Raw genomic sequence first — 18,345 nt, 5'->3', positions numbered from 1 at the left:
GTTTTATTTAGATGCAAGAAACTTTCTGCGCATGTCTCTGACTCCTGCCAGCCAGTTCTCTTGCTCTTGCCCACAGCTCCTTGCTCTCACTTCCATGTTCTCAGTCTTTCATTTTTAAGACAGTACTGAGCCAGAAGTGTTTCAGAATTCAGTATAAGTACAATAAAAAACATTTTCTCCTGCAGATTATGGGTAATAGCAAACATATTACAGAAACACATTCTTCCTATCTCAGTTTGAGGAAGCACCTTGTTGTTCAGTGTTGTGTTGTTCTAGGACTAAGACACCTTGATAAAAAGGCATTTGTCATTTGTTTGCCTTGGTGTGGTGCTCAGTAAAACTGGCATGTCCATAATGCTCAAGGGTTTTAAGTATTGTATTTCTTTCTTCATTATTGAGTCTTGCCATTGAAAAACCCAGGAACTTCACTTCCAATTAGTATGATTCTTACACAGTTACCATCTCAATAAGGATAGTGAGACTTGCTCTGCAAAGTTACTTGCTACCAATTGCTTAACAGGCCTCACAAATAGGTATTTATGAGCCTGTCTCCATCAGGTAGTTTTTTTTTAATGCTTCTTTGTATTCAGTGACTTTTACAGTGCTTATGAGGAGAATAATTCTGTGTTTACTGTATTAGAATTGAATACTCTCCAGTCACTATTGGAAGTGTTTGAAGGCTTGTGATCTTTTACGGTTTCCTTAGAATAAATTCTTGTTTAGTGCTGCCTGAGAAAGGAAGAATGTTAAAACAGGCAATACTGGTATTTTGTGACCAAACTTGGTGAAACAAATGAGGAAGAGGATATGGTTTGCCATTTTCCTTATATGTGTAGAAATGTACAAGAAGAGTTCTCCATTACACGGTTCAGAGGCATGGGGCAAAAATGTTGACAGTAACAGTCAAAAAGGACTTTATGTGTTGCTAGCTAACTGGTGTATATTGGTTTCCTTTATAAAACCATAATTTATGAAGCTCTGAAACAAATGGAGATTGTTGAACAAAGCCATGTTCAATGCTACAGCACACTTCAGTGCTGTACAAAATGAGCTTTCAACAGTGCAATGTGTTTTCTGATAGGTCTGTTTCCATCTGTCTTTCACAAATAATAAAAGTGGCTCTAAGAGTTACTAAAAATACGAAGTTGCCTTCCATGAAAATGCAAAGTTATCCATTTACCTGATATTTTAAAATTTAATACCTTTATAACATGCAGAAATCGTTTAATGTCACTTTGAATCCCCTTTATTGCTCTTGATTATGCCTGTTTCCCAGTTTGCACAAGGCATAACCACTTTTCTTAGTTTAGGCAACTTGGGTTGAGTTGGAATGCTGGTCAGCCTAACTAAGGAACTGGGCAGATCAAAATATCTGTGGATTTTTTTTTTTTTCATTTGGCCCCAGGAATTGTATTATCACTTTTTGTCTTTTCCCTCCCAGTTAACAAGAGACTTAGGAATGAAAGACCAGTCTTGAGAGAAGAGTTGTCCTTCTTAGTAGCATTTACTTCTTCCTTTTTGTCCTGCTGTTTTACTGCTTGCTAATAAAATCAGCAAGTGTTTAGCAAGAGATGGTTTTTCTAAACTGTAAAGTTTGTGTCTCTAACATGCTTAACTTCTATCAGTGCAAGAAAAGGTTAAGATTTTCTCATAAAAACACACACAATTTTGTATCATTACAGCAGTGATCCTTGTTTCCTTGGTAACAAGCAAGTTGTATGCACTCCTTGTTACAAAGTGAACTCCTTATATCTATTCTGTACTGTAGCAGGTGTTTATGGGATTGGTAGCAAAGAGTGGGTTCTCGAGCCAGTAAAGAAAGTTTCAGTTTTGAGGATGAGTAAAATAGGGAGAACCTATTTGTAATTCTCTTCTTTACTTTGCATGTAACATAAAATTAAACTAAAAGAGACTTGCAGAAATGCAGTTTTAATTTCTGCCATCCCTGTTTCGCTGTCTTACATTTCTTATTTTCAATTTACATTGCTGTCAAAGAAGTAGTAATATAACAAGAAATGGTAATGCTGAATACTCAAAAGTACAGGTTAACTTACGCCAATAAAGTCAAATCTTTATTATGTTTCAGAATGAAGTCAAAACAGCTGAGATTGTAAATTATCTTGAATAAAAACAAGTTAGTTGGAAGATTGATGCATTTGAGCACCAGTTATTGATATCCAGAAATGAGTAGTCACACTTAGGAAAAATGTTGTGGAATAGGAAATGAGTTGTTTGTGTCTCACTTCTTCAAGTGACTGTGACTCATTAAGACTTTCCATCACTCTCCATCACTTTGAAAAGTCTTACTTCTGTGGCCTGTATCGTTATTGGGTAAGAGGTCTCTTTCTGCGGTTGGAAAGTTTAGTCCTTCCATGAAGGTCAAGTTGTTGGGTTTTTCTCATTTCTAGTAGCAGCAGTGATAAAAGAGCCCCACTCTTTTGAAGTCCAGTTATAAAAATCTGAATTAGCTGTCCGTTTTCTCTGCTGGGATTTTTACAGCAAACATTAGCTTGGTAATGGAAAATGCTGCTGCTTAAGGCTGTAAATTGTAATTGTATAAATTGTGAAATAAAAGATACAGCTACCATCCATTCCCACATATATCTGAGATAGAAAGTCAGTATAAAGTAGAGCAAGACAGATATTTAAAGTAAGTGTGGCAATCACAGTAGAAAGAGGTAGCTAATAAGGTTTTAGACATCTAGCTATTGCTCTGGAAGAATATATAATACCCTTTGCAGAGTTCTGTATCTTAAGGTCTAAATGCAAATCAACTAATTTTCCATTGCCCATCAACAAAAACTCATTCCTTTCAGGGTACTTATTGCTTATTCCCCTAACTGGCAAGTATTTGCCAAGGTGTATTTGGTTGGCTAATTTGGTTCCTAGTTGTGAACACACACACACACACACACACATCCTGCTTCTGTTTTGTCCATATCTAATTCATAAACAGTAGATTCAATAGTCTTTAAAGCTCCTTATGCCAATTTTGAATCTGTAACAAATTTTTGCATCCTAGCTATGAAAAGTGGAGTACTAGAAATGCTAATATAATTAAGTGTGCAGTACTTCAAAGTACCATCCTCATTCTTAATAGCATCAAAGCATTTTATGATGGAGTAAGGTATCAAGCAATCAATTTACCTTTTTTTACTTTCAGCAACATTGACAAACATCTTGAAACTTTTTCTTTGTAATGTGCCATGATTTCCTGAGTGAATATAAGAACCAAGTCAAGCTAGACATATGATAGCTTTACTTGCCATTCAAATGCTGAACTAATGTATGTTTCTTGTAAGCACTGTTGTTTTGTACCAATATACTCACTTTACCCTCTTTTTGCCTTCTATCAGCACTGGTTAATATATTTAATTAATTGCACATAGGAACAGAATATGTTGTTAGGGCGCACAGTCCAGTGTGTAGGTTCTAATGTAAAATAAGTTAACAACAGTGCATAAAATCAGAAAAGTCCATATTGCAAAACTAGGCAGTTGTTCACTGGAGTCATTCTTTTAACTGGAGTGACTTGTGCAGTGAGACTCCCAAGTGAGGTTTTCAACTTGGAGAGGTGTAGTCAAAGTGCCTTAAACTGGTAGTTTTCTCAAAATATATTTTGGAAGGTAGAACAGTAGAATGCTGCATACTTTTAAATCAATTTTTGCTCATGGAAAGCATTCAGTAGATTCTGAGATAATTTCCTCACCCCAGTGCATACATATATATGGTACTCATCCTGAAGCCTTAGAATCCATATCTGTATTTCCTCCGTAAGAAACCTTTTCCTTGCACAGTTCTAAAACTCCATTGTCTCTGTTTATTGCTATCAATATACTGTAAGTGGATGTGATATATAAAATAGGAAATGTGCATTTGTGGAGCATATGTGCATCCTCACAAAATGAAGTCTAGGTGACTATTTTACTACTGCTTAAAATACAGACATCTGTGATACTATCTGTGTAGGGCTACTCTGCTCATTCTCTAGGCCTAAGATATGAACTCAATGGAAAAATAAAAGGAAATGGAAACACCTGGCAAGGTAAGCTAACCAGCAGCTCTTCCAGATACAATATTATGGTTGATTCTGACCATATTTGTATCTCTGATTCATTGTGGCATTCTGTCAGTCATTTCATTGTGTGCGCTGCTCAGTCTGTGCACCCTGCACAGCTCAGCCAGACTTGCCTCAAATTCTGCCTGTCAACTCAATTTACCAGTCTGTCTTTGTTAAATCAGGTCTCACTGAGAGCTTGAGAGAGGTGTCTTCTCAGTTCAGTAGGCTCTGCGGTGGGTTAATGTGTCAGATGGAATGCTAGTGTTAAACTTAAATCTGGGATAAAAACAAATGCGTGATTTAGGTCTCATACAAAACGATAATCAAGAGTTGCAAAGTATAATAATGAAAACAGTAAAATACAAACCAGTGTACATAGGGCTGCTTTCCATTAACCTCCTAGTCTGTGTCTGATTACTAGCAGTTGTAAAATTGGCATTTTTACATTTGAAGAGAGACTGACATCTCTACAGAATAGACAAAAATTTTCTTACAAGCACACAGAATGTATTTCTACTTGAATAGCTAAGAGATCTTACAGGCTTTTCTTTCTTCCTTACTTTTAGATAGCAGTAATGATGAACGTTTCAGATCTTTCTGTATTCATAAACAAGTATACATGATATGTAAAGGAAGTTAAGTCCTTTGTTTTCTGTGGCAGTAATTTTGTGAAAGAATTCAAGTTAAACAAGACCACACTTGGCCAAATCTACATGAATTCCTTGTAATGAAATTATGGCTTTCAAAGATTAGTTTTTGGCCTACTGAAATTTGAAAAACATTTTGTAATATTTATTCTACAGCTGCACTTAAACTAGCTGATCTATAATTGCTTGTTAAGTTTCTCTTTATGAAGATTATTTTAAGAAAATTGCCAGCTTCAGATATTCACAGTCAAATATCAGCATATGTAGCTGAAGATTGCATAACAGCTAGTTCAGGAGATATATTTTGGAGAATTTATAGATAGTGGAAGGGAACCATCTGCAGGTCTCTCACAGAAAATAAGTGTACCACCAGAAAGTGTTTTGGAAAATATAAACATGTTGTTTTGTAAGAAGCCATCTGGTCAGTCAGAGCAGTCTGTGTGCAAGTGCAGATGGATGTGAGAGCTGGGATCTATAAGCCTTAGTTACCATTCAAGATCTTCAAAACAATGCCTTAGAGGAGACCGCTTTTGATGGTGTATTTATTATTTCTCTGCATACAGTGATAGTACTAATGCTGCAAATTTTTTTTTTTAATTTTTTTTTTTTTGTTTGAATGCCAGAATACTGGAAAAGCCTCAGTCTGGAGATCCATGAGAAGTTCAAATTTCTACTTACAAAAGGCATGCAAGTAATAGACACAACTTTTAATGAGTGACTACAGGTACAAACACCAGTGACTTAAATTGAGAGTGTATGTTCAAGAGAAAGGCTTTGACTTGCCATTTTCAGCTTGAATCCTATTAAAAGGGCAGCTTGGTTAAGATCCTTGCTAACTGTGCAGGTGATCTACAAAATCAGCTTTATTCCAAGACTTTCTAAAGTATGGAAGAATGGAAGAAATCACCTAGCAGTAAGTGTATATTTGATATACAAAGGCAACGCTTTCCAGAGAGCATCATTTAGTGGATTTATTGTTTAGGAACCAGAGTCTGGGTGACATGACCTCGCAGGTTAGCTGTATCTCCTTTTAGTCAGGGCAATAGACTTGTGTTCTCTTTTCAATTCCCAAACATCTATTGTCTTATCACCAAATTGTCTTTCTGACATTCTGTGAAATTGGAAGTGGTATTTTTTTCAAGGTATCTGATGCAGAAAGCCGAGGACCAGTTCCTGTAAGTCACTGCAGGCTTTCATTTCTTACTGATGAGAGTCACAGTGGGGCACAGCAAGCATCAGTCAAGCAGTGTTTGTATTCTGTAGCCCTTAGATCAGGCCTTTGTGCGGAAGTAATCACTCTAGATTAAGGAAAGGGCCCTTTTCATATTGGGTGGTTCTCTGTGACATTTGCAAACAATTTTGGCACAGGATGGCATTTGGAAGCAGTTTTGGCACAGTGTATTTAAGTAATCCATTATCAAAAATACGTAATCTAAGCTCTCAAACATGAGTTTATGATGTTTGCTGCAGATCTCCTGAAATGTCAATATCTCAGTTCAGTTGCCCTTGAGAAATCTGTTAGGAGAGGAAAAAAAAGAGAGCAAGTGTTAAAAAACACTGTACTTTAAATGAGAACACGTGTGTAAATAGACTCCCATATGTGAATTTGCTATAGTTACAAAAATGGCAAGTTTTAAAAAAATTAATTTGCTAATGAAAGAACATGACTTCAACATTTTTCTCTTAATAGATTCAATAGATTTGGAGTATTGCAAGGAAAACCTATTTTGTAATGCTTATTTCACTGGGAATACACCCAAAAAATAAGTTTAATTGCTTTTCCACCACGGAAAAGATTTTGAGGAGTAAAAGAGGCTTTGCTTGAGAGAAGGCTATATAAGCTTTATTCTTTTCTTTTATCATGTGAAACAATAAGGAATACTCATGAAAATGTGGTTTAGAAAAATCTGTTTCTACATCTTATGTTGCAGTCTTCCAGTGCTTATTTGTGCCCCTTTCTGTGCAGCATTGTCAGTAATGGATAAATGGATGCATCCATTCAAATATAGGAAGCAAATAATCTTCATAAGGGAGGTATCTCTGTACTTGTGCATGTTCTTGGCTTTAATCCAGACTATAACAAGTTTGTTTATGCCTAACTGCATGGTTTTTCAAAAGGAGGTGGGTTATTTCTTTTCCTCATTTGAACTTGTATTGAAAAAATATTTCATCAGCCATCAATTTTTTCATGTGAAAACAGCATGAATTAGCTACACACCATCACTGAAATTCAAAACATCCTACAGAAGCTTTGTTCCTTGCTTTTGTTAGTCTGCCAGCTATAAACATAGTCCGTTCAATTCTCTTGTATTTCAGCTGCTATTTTTGTGGAGTATTTTTAATATGTTTGGCACTTCTGTGGTGATAGCAGAATCTATGAACAGTTAGCTGAAGGATTTTAGAATAACTTGTTGTAATTATGGGCATTCATCTATTAATAACAAAAATTAATTACATGTATGTGTATCCCTGCCATATCATTTCACATCATTAACAAATGAGTGAAGAAAGTGTTTGCTGCTAGTTTTTTAGGAATGTGCTTTAAACTGTTTCAGAGGTCTTCAAATACATTCTCTGTAGGTTCAAATTAGGCTAAATGCTGGTTCAGAAATGCAAAACGACCTAAACTGTTGAGGTCTATGTGGAAATAATAGAGGTAGCTTCATCACAGAGCTCCAGTTCACCTGCAGCATGCAGAGATTGCACTGATACCTTCTCCATACTTGTTACACTTACTGTTTTCAGTATGACCCTAACCCAGGGACAACATGACTGAAGTAGTTTGTATGTTTATACTTCAGTCTAGGTTTAACATTGGGCTGTTCTTGTCTGTGATTATGTAGTCAGAATAGCTGCAGAGTTCCTAAAGCAGAGCTGCTTTGTAATGGAACAGGTTTCTTCAGTTTACTTTTGCTGAAACAATGCAATTTAGACAAACTGCAGGAAAGATTTGTTCTGAAAAGGCTGATGTTACTGTCTCCAAGAGCAGACCAGAGTAATTTTTCTTCAAATCTTCATATATGAACTACACAGTCCCCCAAAGTGTTATTATATCAACAGCAGTATGAAGGTTTATTTTCAAGATTTTAAAAGTATACCAGAATTACACTGAAGGGTTTCACAGAATGGATGATATGTAGTAAGAAGAACCAGTAACATGAGGGTCTGCAGGGACTGCCATTCCCTGTAGTTAGGAATCTGCCTTGTAAACAGCAACTGCAAAATGAGCCAAAGAATCTGTTTCTTACTATTCTGTGTCCACTCTTATTCTGAAATCTTGCATCTGAAATTTTATTCTAACCTTTAAGAACTCATAAATTATTTCTTTGTAAGAGATTTTGTTTGCTAGTCTTAAAACAGTTTCTGGGTAAATCATACTGAACAGCTCTGAATATCTGGCTCCTTTAAAAATCTTTCAGTAGAAGACTCCTACATACTGAAAGGGATAAATCCCAAAGCTCTAGCTATTGAGAATTGCTAGTTGTAACCAAAGGGAAATAAAACAGGGCTGGCTTGCATTGTCAGGCAGATGGAATATTTTATCATATTTTTACTGTTAGTGCTACAGCTGAGTCAAGTGTATGTAAATCCTTAAGACTATAACAAAATCCAGTGGCCGGCTTTTTCTAAGCACAGGGTAGCTCTATGTGTAAGATTAAGAGAGTGTCATGTCTGACTGTAGAGCCATTGTTAGTGCAGTCGAGTTGATATGTACCACCTGCACACCTATGTAGGCCATAAATAGTCTTCACATTGCATCAGCATAGTCCTTTGCTTTCTGGGCAAGGAGGTACTGTAGGCACATGCTGTATACAGTGTCTCCTAAGACTTTTCTCCTGCTGTTTGCAAAGCAGGACTACCCTAACAAGGATAAAATTCCTCATCATCTTTACTGCTTTCTGGTACTGTGTACATTCATGTGTAATATTGACCTCTAACTACAGATACTTCATTGATGTGTCTCTGAACCAGGGAGGGTGGTTCAGCCGCTTTTTCACTTATCATTTAGTTTGAAATGTATTCAGAGCCATAAAATGTCCTCTACAAAGGTTGTCTAGTCACACCAAAATTTTCATGTGGCTGACAGCCACAAAACTTTAAAAGATGATGAAAGAGGGAACTTTGTGGAGAATTAATAGGAAAAAGATATAAGTGCCTTTCCTGTAATCCCATAACTTCTTCTGGGATAAAACTCTGCTGAAGCAGATACTTTGTGTACCAGCAGCTGTTTACCAGCTTCTCTATGCAGCTGAGAACTGACAACATTCAGCAGCTCGTAAGTTGCTACTGTCCATTTGCCAGGCATGCACCTCCAGTGCTGGAGTCGCGCTTAAATGGCTGGCAGCAATGTGAGAGTTACAGGTGATCACTGTTGTCCTGGACTGGCTTTTTGTTAATATTCTGTCAAGGGGCAAGCTTATTGCAAATTGTATTTATTTTTATTTTGAACTCATTGGCAAAGTTGCATCTGCATTAGAGAGGGACCAAGATAATCAACATGGTAAATATTCTGAATCTGATGGTACCTGGAGTACTGACCCCGAACTCCAGGAGCTCATGGCCAGCAGTGTACTGTGCATTTAACTCCTGTTGGCATCAATAGCAAATTTTGCTTCCTGTTTGCCTAGTTTGGCATTGTAATTAAAAAAAGGATAAGGCTATATTTATCATTGTTATTTTCTTTCTTACAGAGAAAATAATTGAAATCTAACTAAACAGAAAATGTGATTTTGTTTGCCAGTTACTGTAATCTTCCTTTTGCTGGACAGGCTGATGCTTGTTTAGGTTCTGTCTAATCCATCAAGAATGTTGCAGCCCAAGCTGGCTCCTGTAGTCATTTACTGGGCAGTGTCATACCTTCTGTGATTAGCTTCAATTTCTGTGTTGGATTAAATGTAAACATTTGTCCTCATCTTCATTACCAAGAACAAAGTCAATATTTCCCTTGTTATTTGTTGACAGTACTCAGTTCTGTACTTTATTTACATATTTTCCCATCTTGATTACTTCTGTTTATTTGGAGAGTACGGGTTTAATTCCACTGTGCCAAGCCTCAGCTTACTCTCTATGATTATGTTTCCAGGTGCACTGTTTTCTGTGTGAGTTGGTTTTAGCTTAGGGAAACTGAAAATAATAGCTTAACATTAAGAACAATCTGCAGATTCCCACGAACTGAGATTAAGGCCTGTATTTTTGAGGTTTTCCTTCATGGATCACTCTTGGTATCTAGGTTATGGTTGGAGTGCAGTAAAGTACCCTTGGTATTTAAAAACAAACAAACAAACAAAAAACAACAACCCACAAACCCCAGAGTGATTGCTATAAAGCACTGTTCTTCACTTTTATTATTGCCAACGTATTTTCCAGAAAAGAGTTATGATTTTGTAGGATTCTATGAGTAGTTTTTATGTTTCACATTCATAGCTGTTACTGTTAACATGACATCCGTTCAGATCAGGATCCGTCCCTGAGAACAGTCATGGCAGCTCTCTCCTGCCTTGTTGCATATGTTAATATTATGCTGTAATCTTCACGAGAAATTAAGACACTTGAGAGAAGCAGCTGATACCTCTTAACTTGATGGAGCAATTAAAACTCAAGCACTTGCTTGGAAGATCAAAACAACATATTTTGATCACAACTTTTCTTTATCATTCCATTTACATTTATGGTAATTTTAGAAGAAGAGTTTTATTCTTTAATAACGGTAATTATTTGTGCAGGTTGGTTTTTATGATGGGCATACTTGTGAAACTCAAAGCAAAGACAGCTAAGTTGCATTATTCCTATGGAAACTGTTTAAACTGCACTGAAGCATAAATGCTAGTGCTTGTGGGCAAATATTCTTCCCTGTCTGAACTTGGAGCAAAGACGAGTCAGGGAGCATGGAGGAGACAAAGCTTTTCAACAGAGAAACAGCAGCTGACTAGATAAACCCAGGCCATTACCACAGCTCAGAACTAAAACACCAACAGCTGTTTGCTCCCTGAGCAACTGGAAACATGGGTAGCAGGTGTCTGGAATAGGAGACTGGTAATTGTGTGGCATTACCCATGAAGCTGAATTATGTAGTGTTGAGGGTTAACAGTGAGACATGGTGAAGTAAAGCAGGAATATTCAAGCGTTTAACAGAAATTAGTGTAAGTATCTTGGTGAGCTCAGTGTCAGGTAAATGATAGAGATGAACAGGAAGGAAGAAATGTTTTAAGATTTCAGATTTTGCTTCCCTGTGATGTTGACAAAATTAGGCAAACTAGATGAGATGGTAATTTTTTTTTTTTTTTTTTGGTGCCACTTGGCATAAAAGGTAGTTGACTTTTTGCGGGTTTTGTTTTGTGGAAACTAGAGGTGGGTAGCCCACAGGTGTAAATACGGAACTCCTTTCACTGGCTTCTCATATGCTGGTGTCTGAGAACAGGCTTGCTGTGAACTACTTCTATTAATTCCACCACTAGTCCTATTGATTATGGTGTGTTTAAAAGCTAATTTGGTAATTAAGGTTGTCTCCATTCCATGTCATTGTTGCATGCAAACAGCTTGTGAATATGGAGGAGGAGGTGCCTGGCTAGTCACTGTAATGCACTGCTGTCTCAGCACATTGGAATTGCTACTTGTCAAACAGGAGTTTTATTCCTTTTATTTTCACATATATGATGCTTTGTGAATCCTGATGCACATCTTCTGGGTTTAGTTATCTCAATATTTTCAATAAAAATGTATCCTTGATCTGTCTTTGCTTTCCTTAAAGATAATAATTACAGTACTGGCAGGAAAAAATAAATCCAGGTATTCACCCAACACTGTTCTTCTGAAAGCAAATCCTACATTTTGTTATTATATAAACAACCTTGGAACATGTTCTGCTTCTAAACCATTTGTTCGTTAAATTACCTATCACTGAGAAGTGGTAGATCGTACTACTTAGATAAATTCACCTAACCACCAACAGAATAGAATGTTGGTGATTTCTAGATGGGAATGGATGGAATAACCAAAGTTACTGCCTCTCAACTAATCATTGAAGTACAATTATATCAATTACAAAGAAATTGTGTATTATGGTGAACTTTTTCTTATATGTGGTTAGTGGTTTCTGGCTTTCTAGCTAGACCTGAAGGGGTCGTCTGTGTGATTACTTGTTGTACACTATGTGAGTATTTGTGCATGATGTTACCCTAGCTGGGGCACCACCAGAGATGGAAAGTAACTGTGCCTAAGTGCAGGTGTCACTATACAAGGAACAAGACTCCAAGTATAATTGTTGCTCAGATGTAAACTAATGGAAGGTATTTTTACGGGGTATGGTGAGTGTATCTCATCCAAAATTTATCACAGCTATTATTTGTTTTACAGGATATTTTTAATGGTTAATAAATGTTTACAGTACAGTAACCATCTTGTTCTGCCAACTTCAAAGTAAGGTTAATGGAATAAAAAAGAGACCTGATCATCCTGAATTATGTACAGTGTCACAGTTTACAGAAAAACTCAAATATCAATGCAGATGAAGTTTGTGGAGAAAATCTTCGTGCTGGCATGGGAACTGTTTTGTAGCATGAGAATATTCAAGTCAGGATCATTCAAATTATAACAAATGGAAGCATGATTATGTGTAATTATTTCACAGCAAGAAGAGATTGAATACGTCATTATGACTACTGTGTTACGATGCAGGAGTATGTATGTGGAATTAGGAGCTGTGTATTAATTAAACAGTTGGATAGAATATTAGAATTAATGCTTGTCAATTCTTGGATCAAATCAGATCTGACCTTGATAAGAAACGATTACTCAGTTTTTAACCTGACAAGTTTGCTCTAATAGTGTCTTCAGGATTTTCAGTGTCAAAGGGAGGGATTATCTTCCCATATCTTTCTATCTCTTCTGTTAATAGCTGATGATTTAAACATCCCAACTATATTATATTAATTATATTATATAAATTATATTAATATATGGAGGTTACAATTTCTCATTAATAATTATATTTCATTTCTACAAAATTGGGAGTGATGGCAGGAATGTGGCTTCAATTCTTTTTACACTTTGACAACTGGAAACAAAGATTTTACCCAGACCACAGCAAAGCAGGAGTTACTAGAGTATATAAAATGATTTGATGAAGTCAGAGCCTTTCTTAGTAATGCGACTGAAGAGGTGTTTTAGCTTATTGTAATTGGCAGATTGGCAAGTCAGAATTAGTTCTCATTTGTCTAATAAGGATCTCAGTATAATATAGGCATTGTTTAATACTAACTTTTTGAGAAAGCTGACTGCCTGAAGTTTGTTTGCCACATTAAATATTGAGGTTATATCCATAAATTAGATTATTATCATGACAAAAATATTAATTGAAGAAACTGGCAAAAAAAGTGTCCCCAGATTTATCTGACAGCTAATGCCATTCTTCTTGAACTATGTTTAATACAACTCAAGCAAAACTAGAATAATGAGTAACTCCAAAGATATATTTACATATGATATATGAAGTACCTGATCCTGAGCTTTGGTACGCTCCCAAGATGTGCTTATTACTTCAGCTCTCTGATCTCTAGCTGTTATGAAAGTATTTCCAATTTCTAACACTTTTTCCTGAGTAATTTCCCTCTCTAATTCTATCCTGAAGGGTAGACAGTGAGATGGGAAATAAATATCTTCATGTAAATGTTCACAGCATCAGCTAAGAGAATACTGCAGTTCATATGTGTGTAAGGAAAAACACACAAAATGCAGTTTGCATTTTGATACACAGCAAGAAATGAAAGGTATGAATAAACTAGAAGCTGATTTAAAAGACCAGTTATTTTAAGCTGTTTTCTACAGATGCACCTCAGGCAGAACTTGACACCAAGACAAAATCGATGGAACTGAATTGGTATCCAAACAAATGCTGGGCAGATCAATCAGGAATGCTTAAAAGCTAAACAATGACCTGGTGGGAAGAAGGAATTGATTGCCTCACCAGGTTGCTATTTTCTTCCAAATGGGACAAACCTAGAATGTAGAAAAGAGCTTGAGCTTTTTAATACTTGGACATTCCACTGCTGAACAGGCTAATGCCTGGCAAGCAACTGGCTGCCTGCCAGACTCAGCCTAGAAAATTAAACCCTGTTAAGACTCGAGTGGCTAAGAAGGTAATAGGATGAACAAAGAATATTTTATTAAAGCTGAACAGATGTATCTCAGACAGATGTGGACTTGAACAGTAAGTGCTTACCACAGGGACTTGGGATAGTTCTGTAAAAGTAATTCTAGAATAACTACTTCCTGGGTTAGATTTACATATTTTAAATTTGTGTTTTAATCTGAATAAAACCATCACCTGTAGGAGAACCCTAACTCAGTCCCAGAAACCTGGCCTGGAGACTGTCTGAATGAGGTGAATGTGGGGATTTGCAAGCATTGTGTGTAGGTATGCTTATTCCACCCTCCTTGATCCCAAACTCAGATTGGAAAAAATAGGTTCAGAGCACGTGTCTCAATTTCATTTTCATGTGCATTTGCCAGAAATACTGACAGAGTAATTTTTAAGTCTTCATGCCTCTGCCCAAGAGTTCATGGAATATCTGACCTGTCAAACTGCCGATAGGTGTCTTGTTTAATGCCACATACTCTGAAGTATGATTTGACCTCAAGACCAGAACTAAACTATTCAATCTAGTAAAAGGAGACAGAAGACATGGAAGATTAATCTTCTCTTCCTATTTGATTACCATGCATTTGGAGGTGGATGGTAATTTTAGTCCCCGATTTAGTAGTTAAACTTTCTGGGTGTTATTTGAAAGTCAGCATTTTAATCGTAGACTAAAAAGTGAGAGCTGAAAGAGACAATGAAGATGGTAAGTTTTCTTACCAGGTTTTGGAGGAGAGAGGATAGAAAGGGGCTTAGGATATTAAATGTATAACTTAAAAAATATGCTAAGCTTTTTTTGCTATCCAGCATCTGTTTGTGTGGAAGTTGATAAATTCAATTTAAGCTCTAGTTTTCTTTTCCATACTGGATGCATGAAGAGCTAATTTCTGAGATAAAAACTGTTTTCTGTAAACTTACATAGCATAATGATTTTTCTTAGAATTTCAGTTGTCATTATAAAAATCAACTAAGTTATTTAAGACAAGTTCTGTCTCATCAGGTTATCTGATACATCTTGTTCTGGAGTACCATCATTTAATTTAACAGAATTGCTTGCAACTTTTTCCTTCATTCACAGACATTGGTGTTCATGTCATTATCCTAAGAGGATCTTACTACTTCAGCCTTGCCTGTGAGGGCAGAATGATGTTGATTCATATCTCTTCATTTTACGGGAATTAATTTTGCACCTTTCCCACTTTTTTTTCTTTGAGTGGCAGTTTTCCTCCAGGAGGGAGAAGTAAGTGACTTCCCACTGGGGTGACACTAATGTCATTTTGTGGAAATGCCAGCAGGAGGAGCTTGTGTATTAAAATGTACTTTCAATAAAGCAATCACCAAATTACAGTAATTGCACATAACACTGTGCTTTCTTCTGCAATGTAAACTACCACATAGCCCTGAAGTAGTTGTCTGTCGGTCTGGTAAAGCTAAAGTACTATCAGGAGAAGCCATCATGCTGGTAAATTATCCTATTTTAGATTGAGAAAAGCCCAGTGGGGTGAAAATTTATTCCATTGTATATTTGATATTTAGATGCTTTTGTATTTACATGCTCTGAAAAATACCTATTTTAAGACAAAATCTGAACCCTCTCTGCTGTATTTTACAAGCATTAGAGTATCAACTGCTTAGCTGCAATTTTATAAATGGTGTAAAAATAATGAGTAATAATATTCATGTTGCTAAAAGAAATGCATGCTAATGAGCACAGCTGAAATTGGATTCACATGATCAGAATTCTCTACAGCAACTTAGATAGCATTGCTGTGCTTCAAAATTAGAAATCACAGGACCAGAGGTGGAAGTCCAATTACCCTTGGCTACCAAGAATTAATAATGTATGCTAAATTAATTTTTAGAGGTTTTATTCTAGTGACAAGAAAAATAATAGGAGTGTGGTGAATCCTTCGTTGTTTTAACTAGGGTTATGTCAGACTGACCTGTGCAGAAACATAGACAGTACATTGTCATTAAACCCCATAAATTTATTTTGTTAATGTTTAGCATCTGAACTGAATGCATTTTTTTCTCTACTGCATTAAAAAAAAAATAGTGAGTAATGGCCAATGTGTGCATTGTAGGTGCAAAGCTGATGGCTACTAGTGATGCAGCTGCCATAACAAGTGCTCTACTTCTTGCAAGTGCATTTTCCACTCAGTCCCAGAACTCGTTAAAGGCCTTTGCTTTGCTAAGGTCTCTCCCATGTGGCTGCTCAAAACGCTGGAGTTAAACCTGAGTGTGCTATGGCTTTTGCAGGGCTGACTGACCTGTGAGGAAGGTCGTTCTGCATGAAAACAGGAACAACGTAAAGTCAGCCATTGTCTTAAAATATATCTGAGAAGTGTAGGTGAGGAATTCCTCCCTTATGGACTTGTTAACACGCTCTAAAGATAGGTATTTTAAGTCAGGTTTTAAAAAAACTTTTAAAATTAAGCTTGTCTGTGTACACTGTGTAATTATATTGCTTAGCTGAGTTGCAAAATGCAGAATTTTGTTTTATTAATTGATCTGTATGTAAGCAGTATAATTAAAACCCATGTGGAGTCTCTAAAAGAATGGCACAAGTACAATGCTGTCCCTTTATACTGTAGTGTTCCGAGGAGTCTATAGCCTCTGAATATCACCTAGGTAAGCTGGAATTTTTTGTTACTGCTTGTTTTTGAACTTAATGTACTTATTCCAAAGTCTTTTCCAAAAGGCTCATTCATATAAGACTAGACTGTTGTGGGTCAGAAGAGATTGAAGAATTCCCAAGAGGGATGTATTACCAGTGTACGTCATCATGTAATGATACATCCATCCACAAGTAGAGGATTGTTAAGTAGAGTAGACCATCATCCAAGGTCTTGTCTATTTTGCCTGTATTTTTATCACTTCAAAATGGTTTTCCCACCATTTCTGAACTGCAACTCATAGAGATGTGCTTTTATCCTGTAATCTTCAATCTTCCAGAAAGTATCAAAAGTTCTACTACTTCTCATTTTTGAAAGAGCCCATTTTGTGATTCACTTGAGACACCAGTAGAAAGAATGAAGTTCTGTGTTGCTGAAGATGTGTGCTGTACTTTGCAGTCATGTGCCAGGCTCTCATAACATCTGCTTTTTTCATGTTTGGAATAATTACAGAATAATTTATGTATAATGTAAACTAGCTGCTGCTGTATTTATTTTTTGTCTTCCTAGTGATATTCCACCTTCTGGAGAAGCAATGAGCAAAAGCAACCGCTCAAGAGTGGCTACACGCTTCCCCAGGCTATCTCGCAGTCATCAAAGGGAGCCACGAAACCTGGAACCTCAGAGTGGTGATCTTTGACCCTCTTTCAGAATTGTGAATACTGGCACCACATACTTTAAGTTGTTCTGTGATTCCTTCCTAGCCTATATTTATAATTTAAGCTCCTGAAGAGACTACAGCTGCATCAACTTAAATCCTGAAAGGAGACATTTATTACTAAGGGTCATATCCTGATTAACTACTTTGGAAGGCAGTAATCACTTTCTCAAAAGAATACGAGGGCTCTTCATGAGAGCTCAGCAAACTGAGAGGCATTTTCTTTGTTTTGTAAAGCTGCATTGCACATAGTCTCTTTTGTTATTCTGAACTTTCTCTGTTACTATGAATTCTGTGTTTGTACTGTGTTTCTTTCTACATGTACATTTTTCTGTTTCAGAGAGATGTGGGTATCATGTCAAGACAATTATTTTTTTTTTCCTTAGAAGAATAGTTAAGATTTTCACTACTTAATATGTCAGAAGGATGTGCTTAAAAGAACCTCACTAATTTATTACCTTTTGTAAATAGAAAGACCGGGTTTTTTTAATTGTAAATCTCCGACACTCATAAAGGTTTTTAAAAAACTTGACGAAGTAAATGACAAGACAAAAACATTACAGGTGGGAAAAATATCTTTTGTACATTTCTAGTTAGATGTTCTTAATAGTTTTCATCTGTGGGAAGTGATTATTAAAAATCAGAGAATGTAGTAACTTTTTAGTGACATTTCAGTCTTGCTCTAAGACTGGGTGCAATAGTATTGATTTCTACAAACCACCAGAAGGATACACAAAATTAGCGTGGTGCAAAATAGTGTTTTCAAGTCTTGGGTCACATTTTGTTATTAATTTGTTGCTGATATTACAGAACAGTCCATCGTTAAAAGGGCAATGTGGAATTCTTCCTCTGATTTTGTAAAACTCTTCACGTGGTGATACTTAAAAATTGCCTGTAATGAAAGTGCCTGTTACCCATCACCTCTTATTGAAAAGTAGTTTGCAATTGTACTACTAGTGTAAGAGCAACTAAAAAAATTGACAAGAATTATTACAAGTGATGGAAGTCCTGACATGGATTAACTGGAATCCAGTTCAGTACCCATTAGCTGCACTGCCGTAGGCAGTTAATTATATGTTAGCTATCTTCTTCTCTTCATTAAGTTTAAGCAGCGTACATTCGCATTTTCAATCAATTGTATTCTGTTTTTCCTTTGTGTAAGAACATCTCTC

General features: G+C 36.3%; 1 protein-coding gene across 1 annotated transcript in view; it reads left to right on the top strand.

The window, feature by feature from the left end:
- The window catches only part of SNX29 (sorting nexin 29), an 87,452-nt gene extending 70,259 nt beyond the window's left edge, over window positions 1-17,193 (top strand). The window contains exon 21 of the mRNA XM_054391275.1: window positions 17,026-17,193. Coding sequence (XP_054247250.1) covers window positions 17,026-17,155 — 130 coding nt within the window. The 3' untranslated portion in view covers window positions 17,156-17,193. The remainder of the gene's footprint in view (window positions 1-17,025) is intronic.
- Window positions 17,194-18,345: the final 1,152 nt, after the last annotated feature.

This window comes from Indicator indicator, chromosome 22 (assembly GCF_027791375.1).
Source record: "Indicator indicator isolate 239-I01 chromosome 22, UM_Iind_1.1, whole genome shotgun sequence".
Classification (NCBI taxonomy): Eukaryota; Metazoa; Chordata; class Aves; order Piciformes; family Indicatoridae; genus Indicator; species Indicator indicator.
The sequence above is the reverse complement of the archived record's forward strand: the minus strand, read 5'-3'. Positions and strand labels throughout refer to the sequence as shown.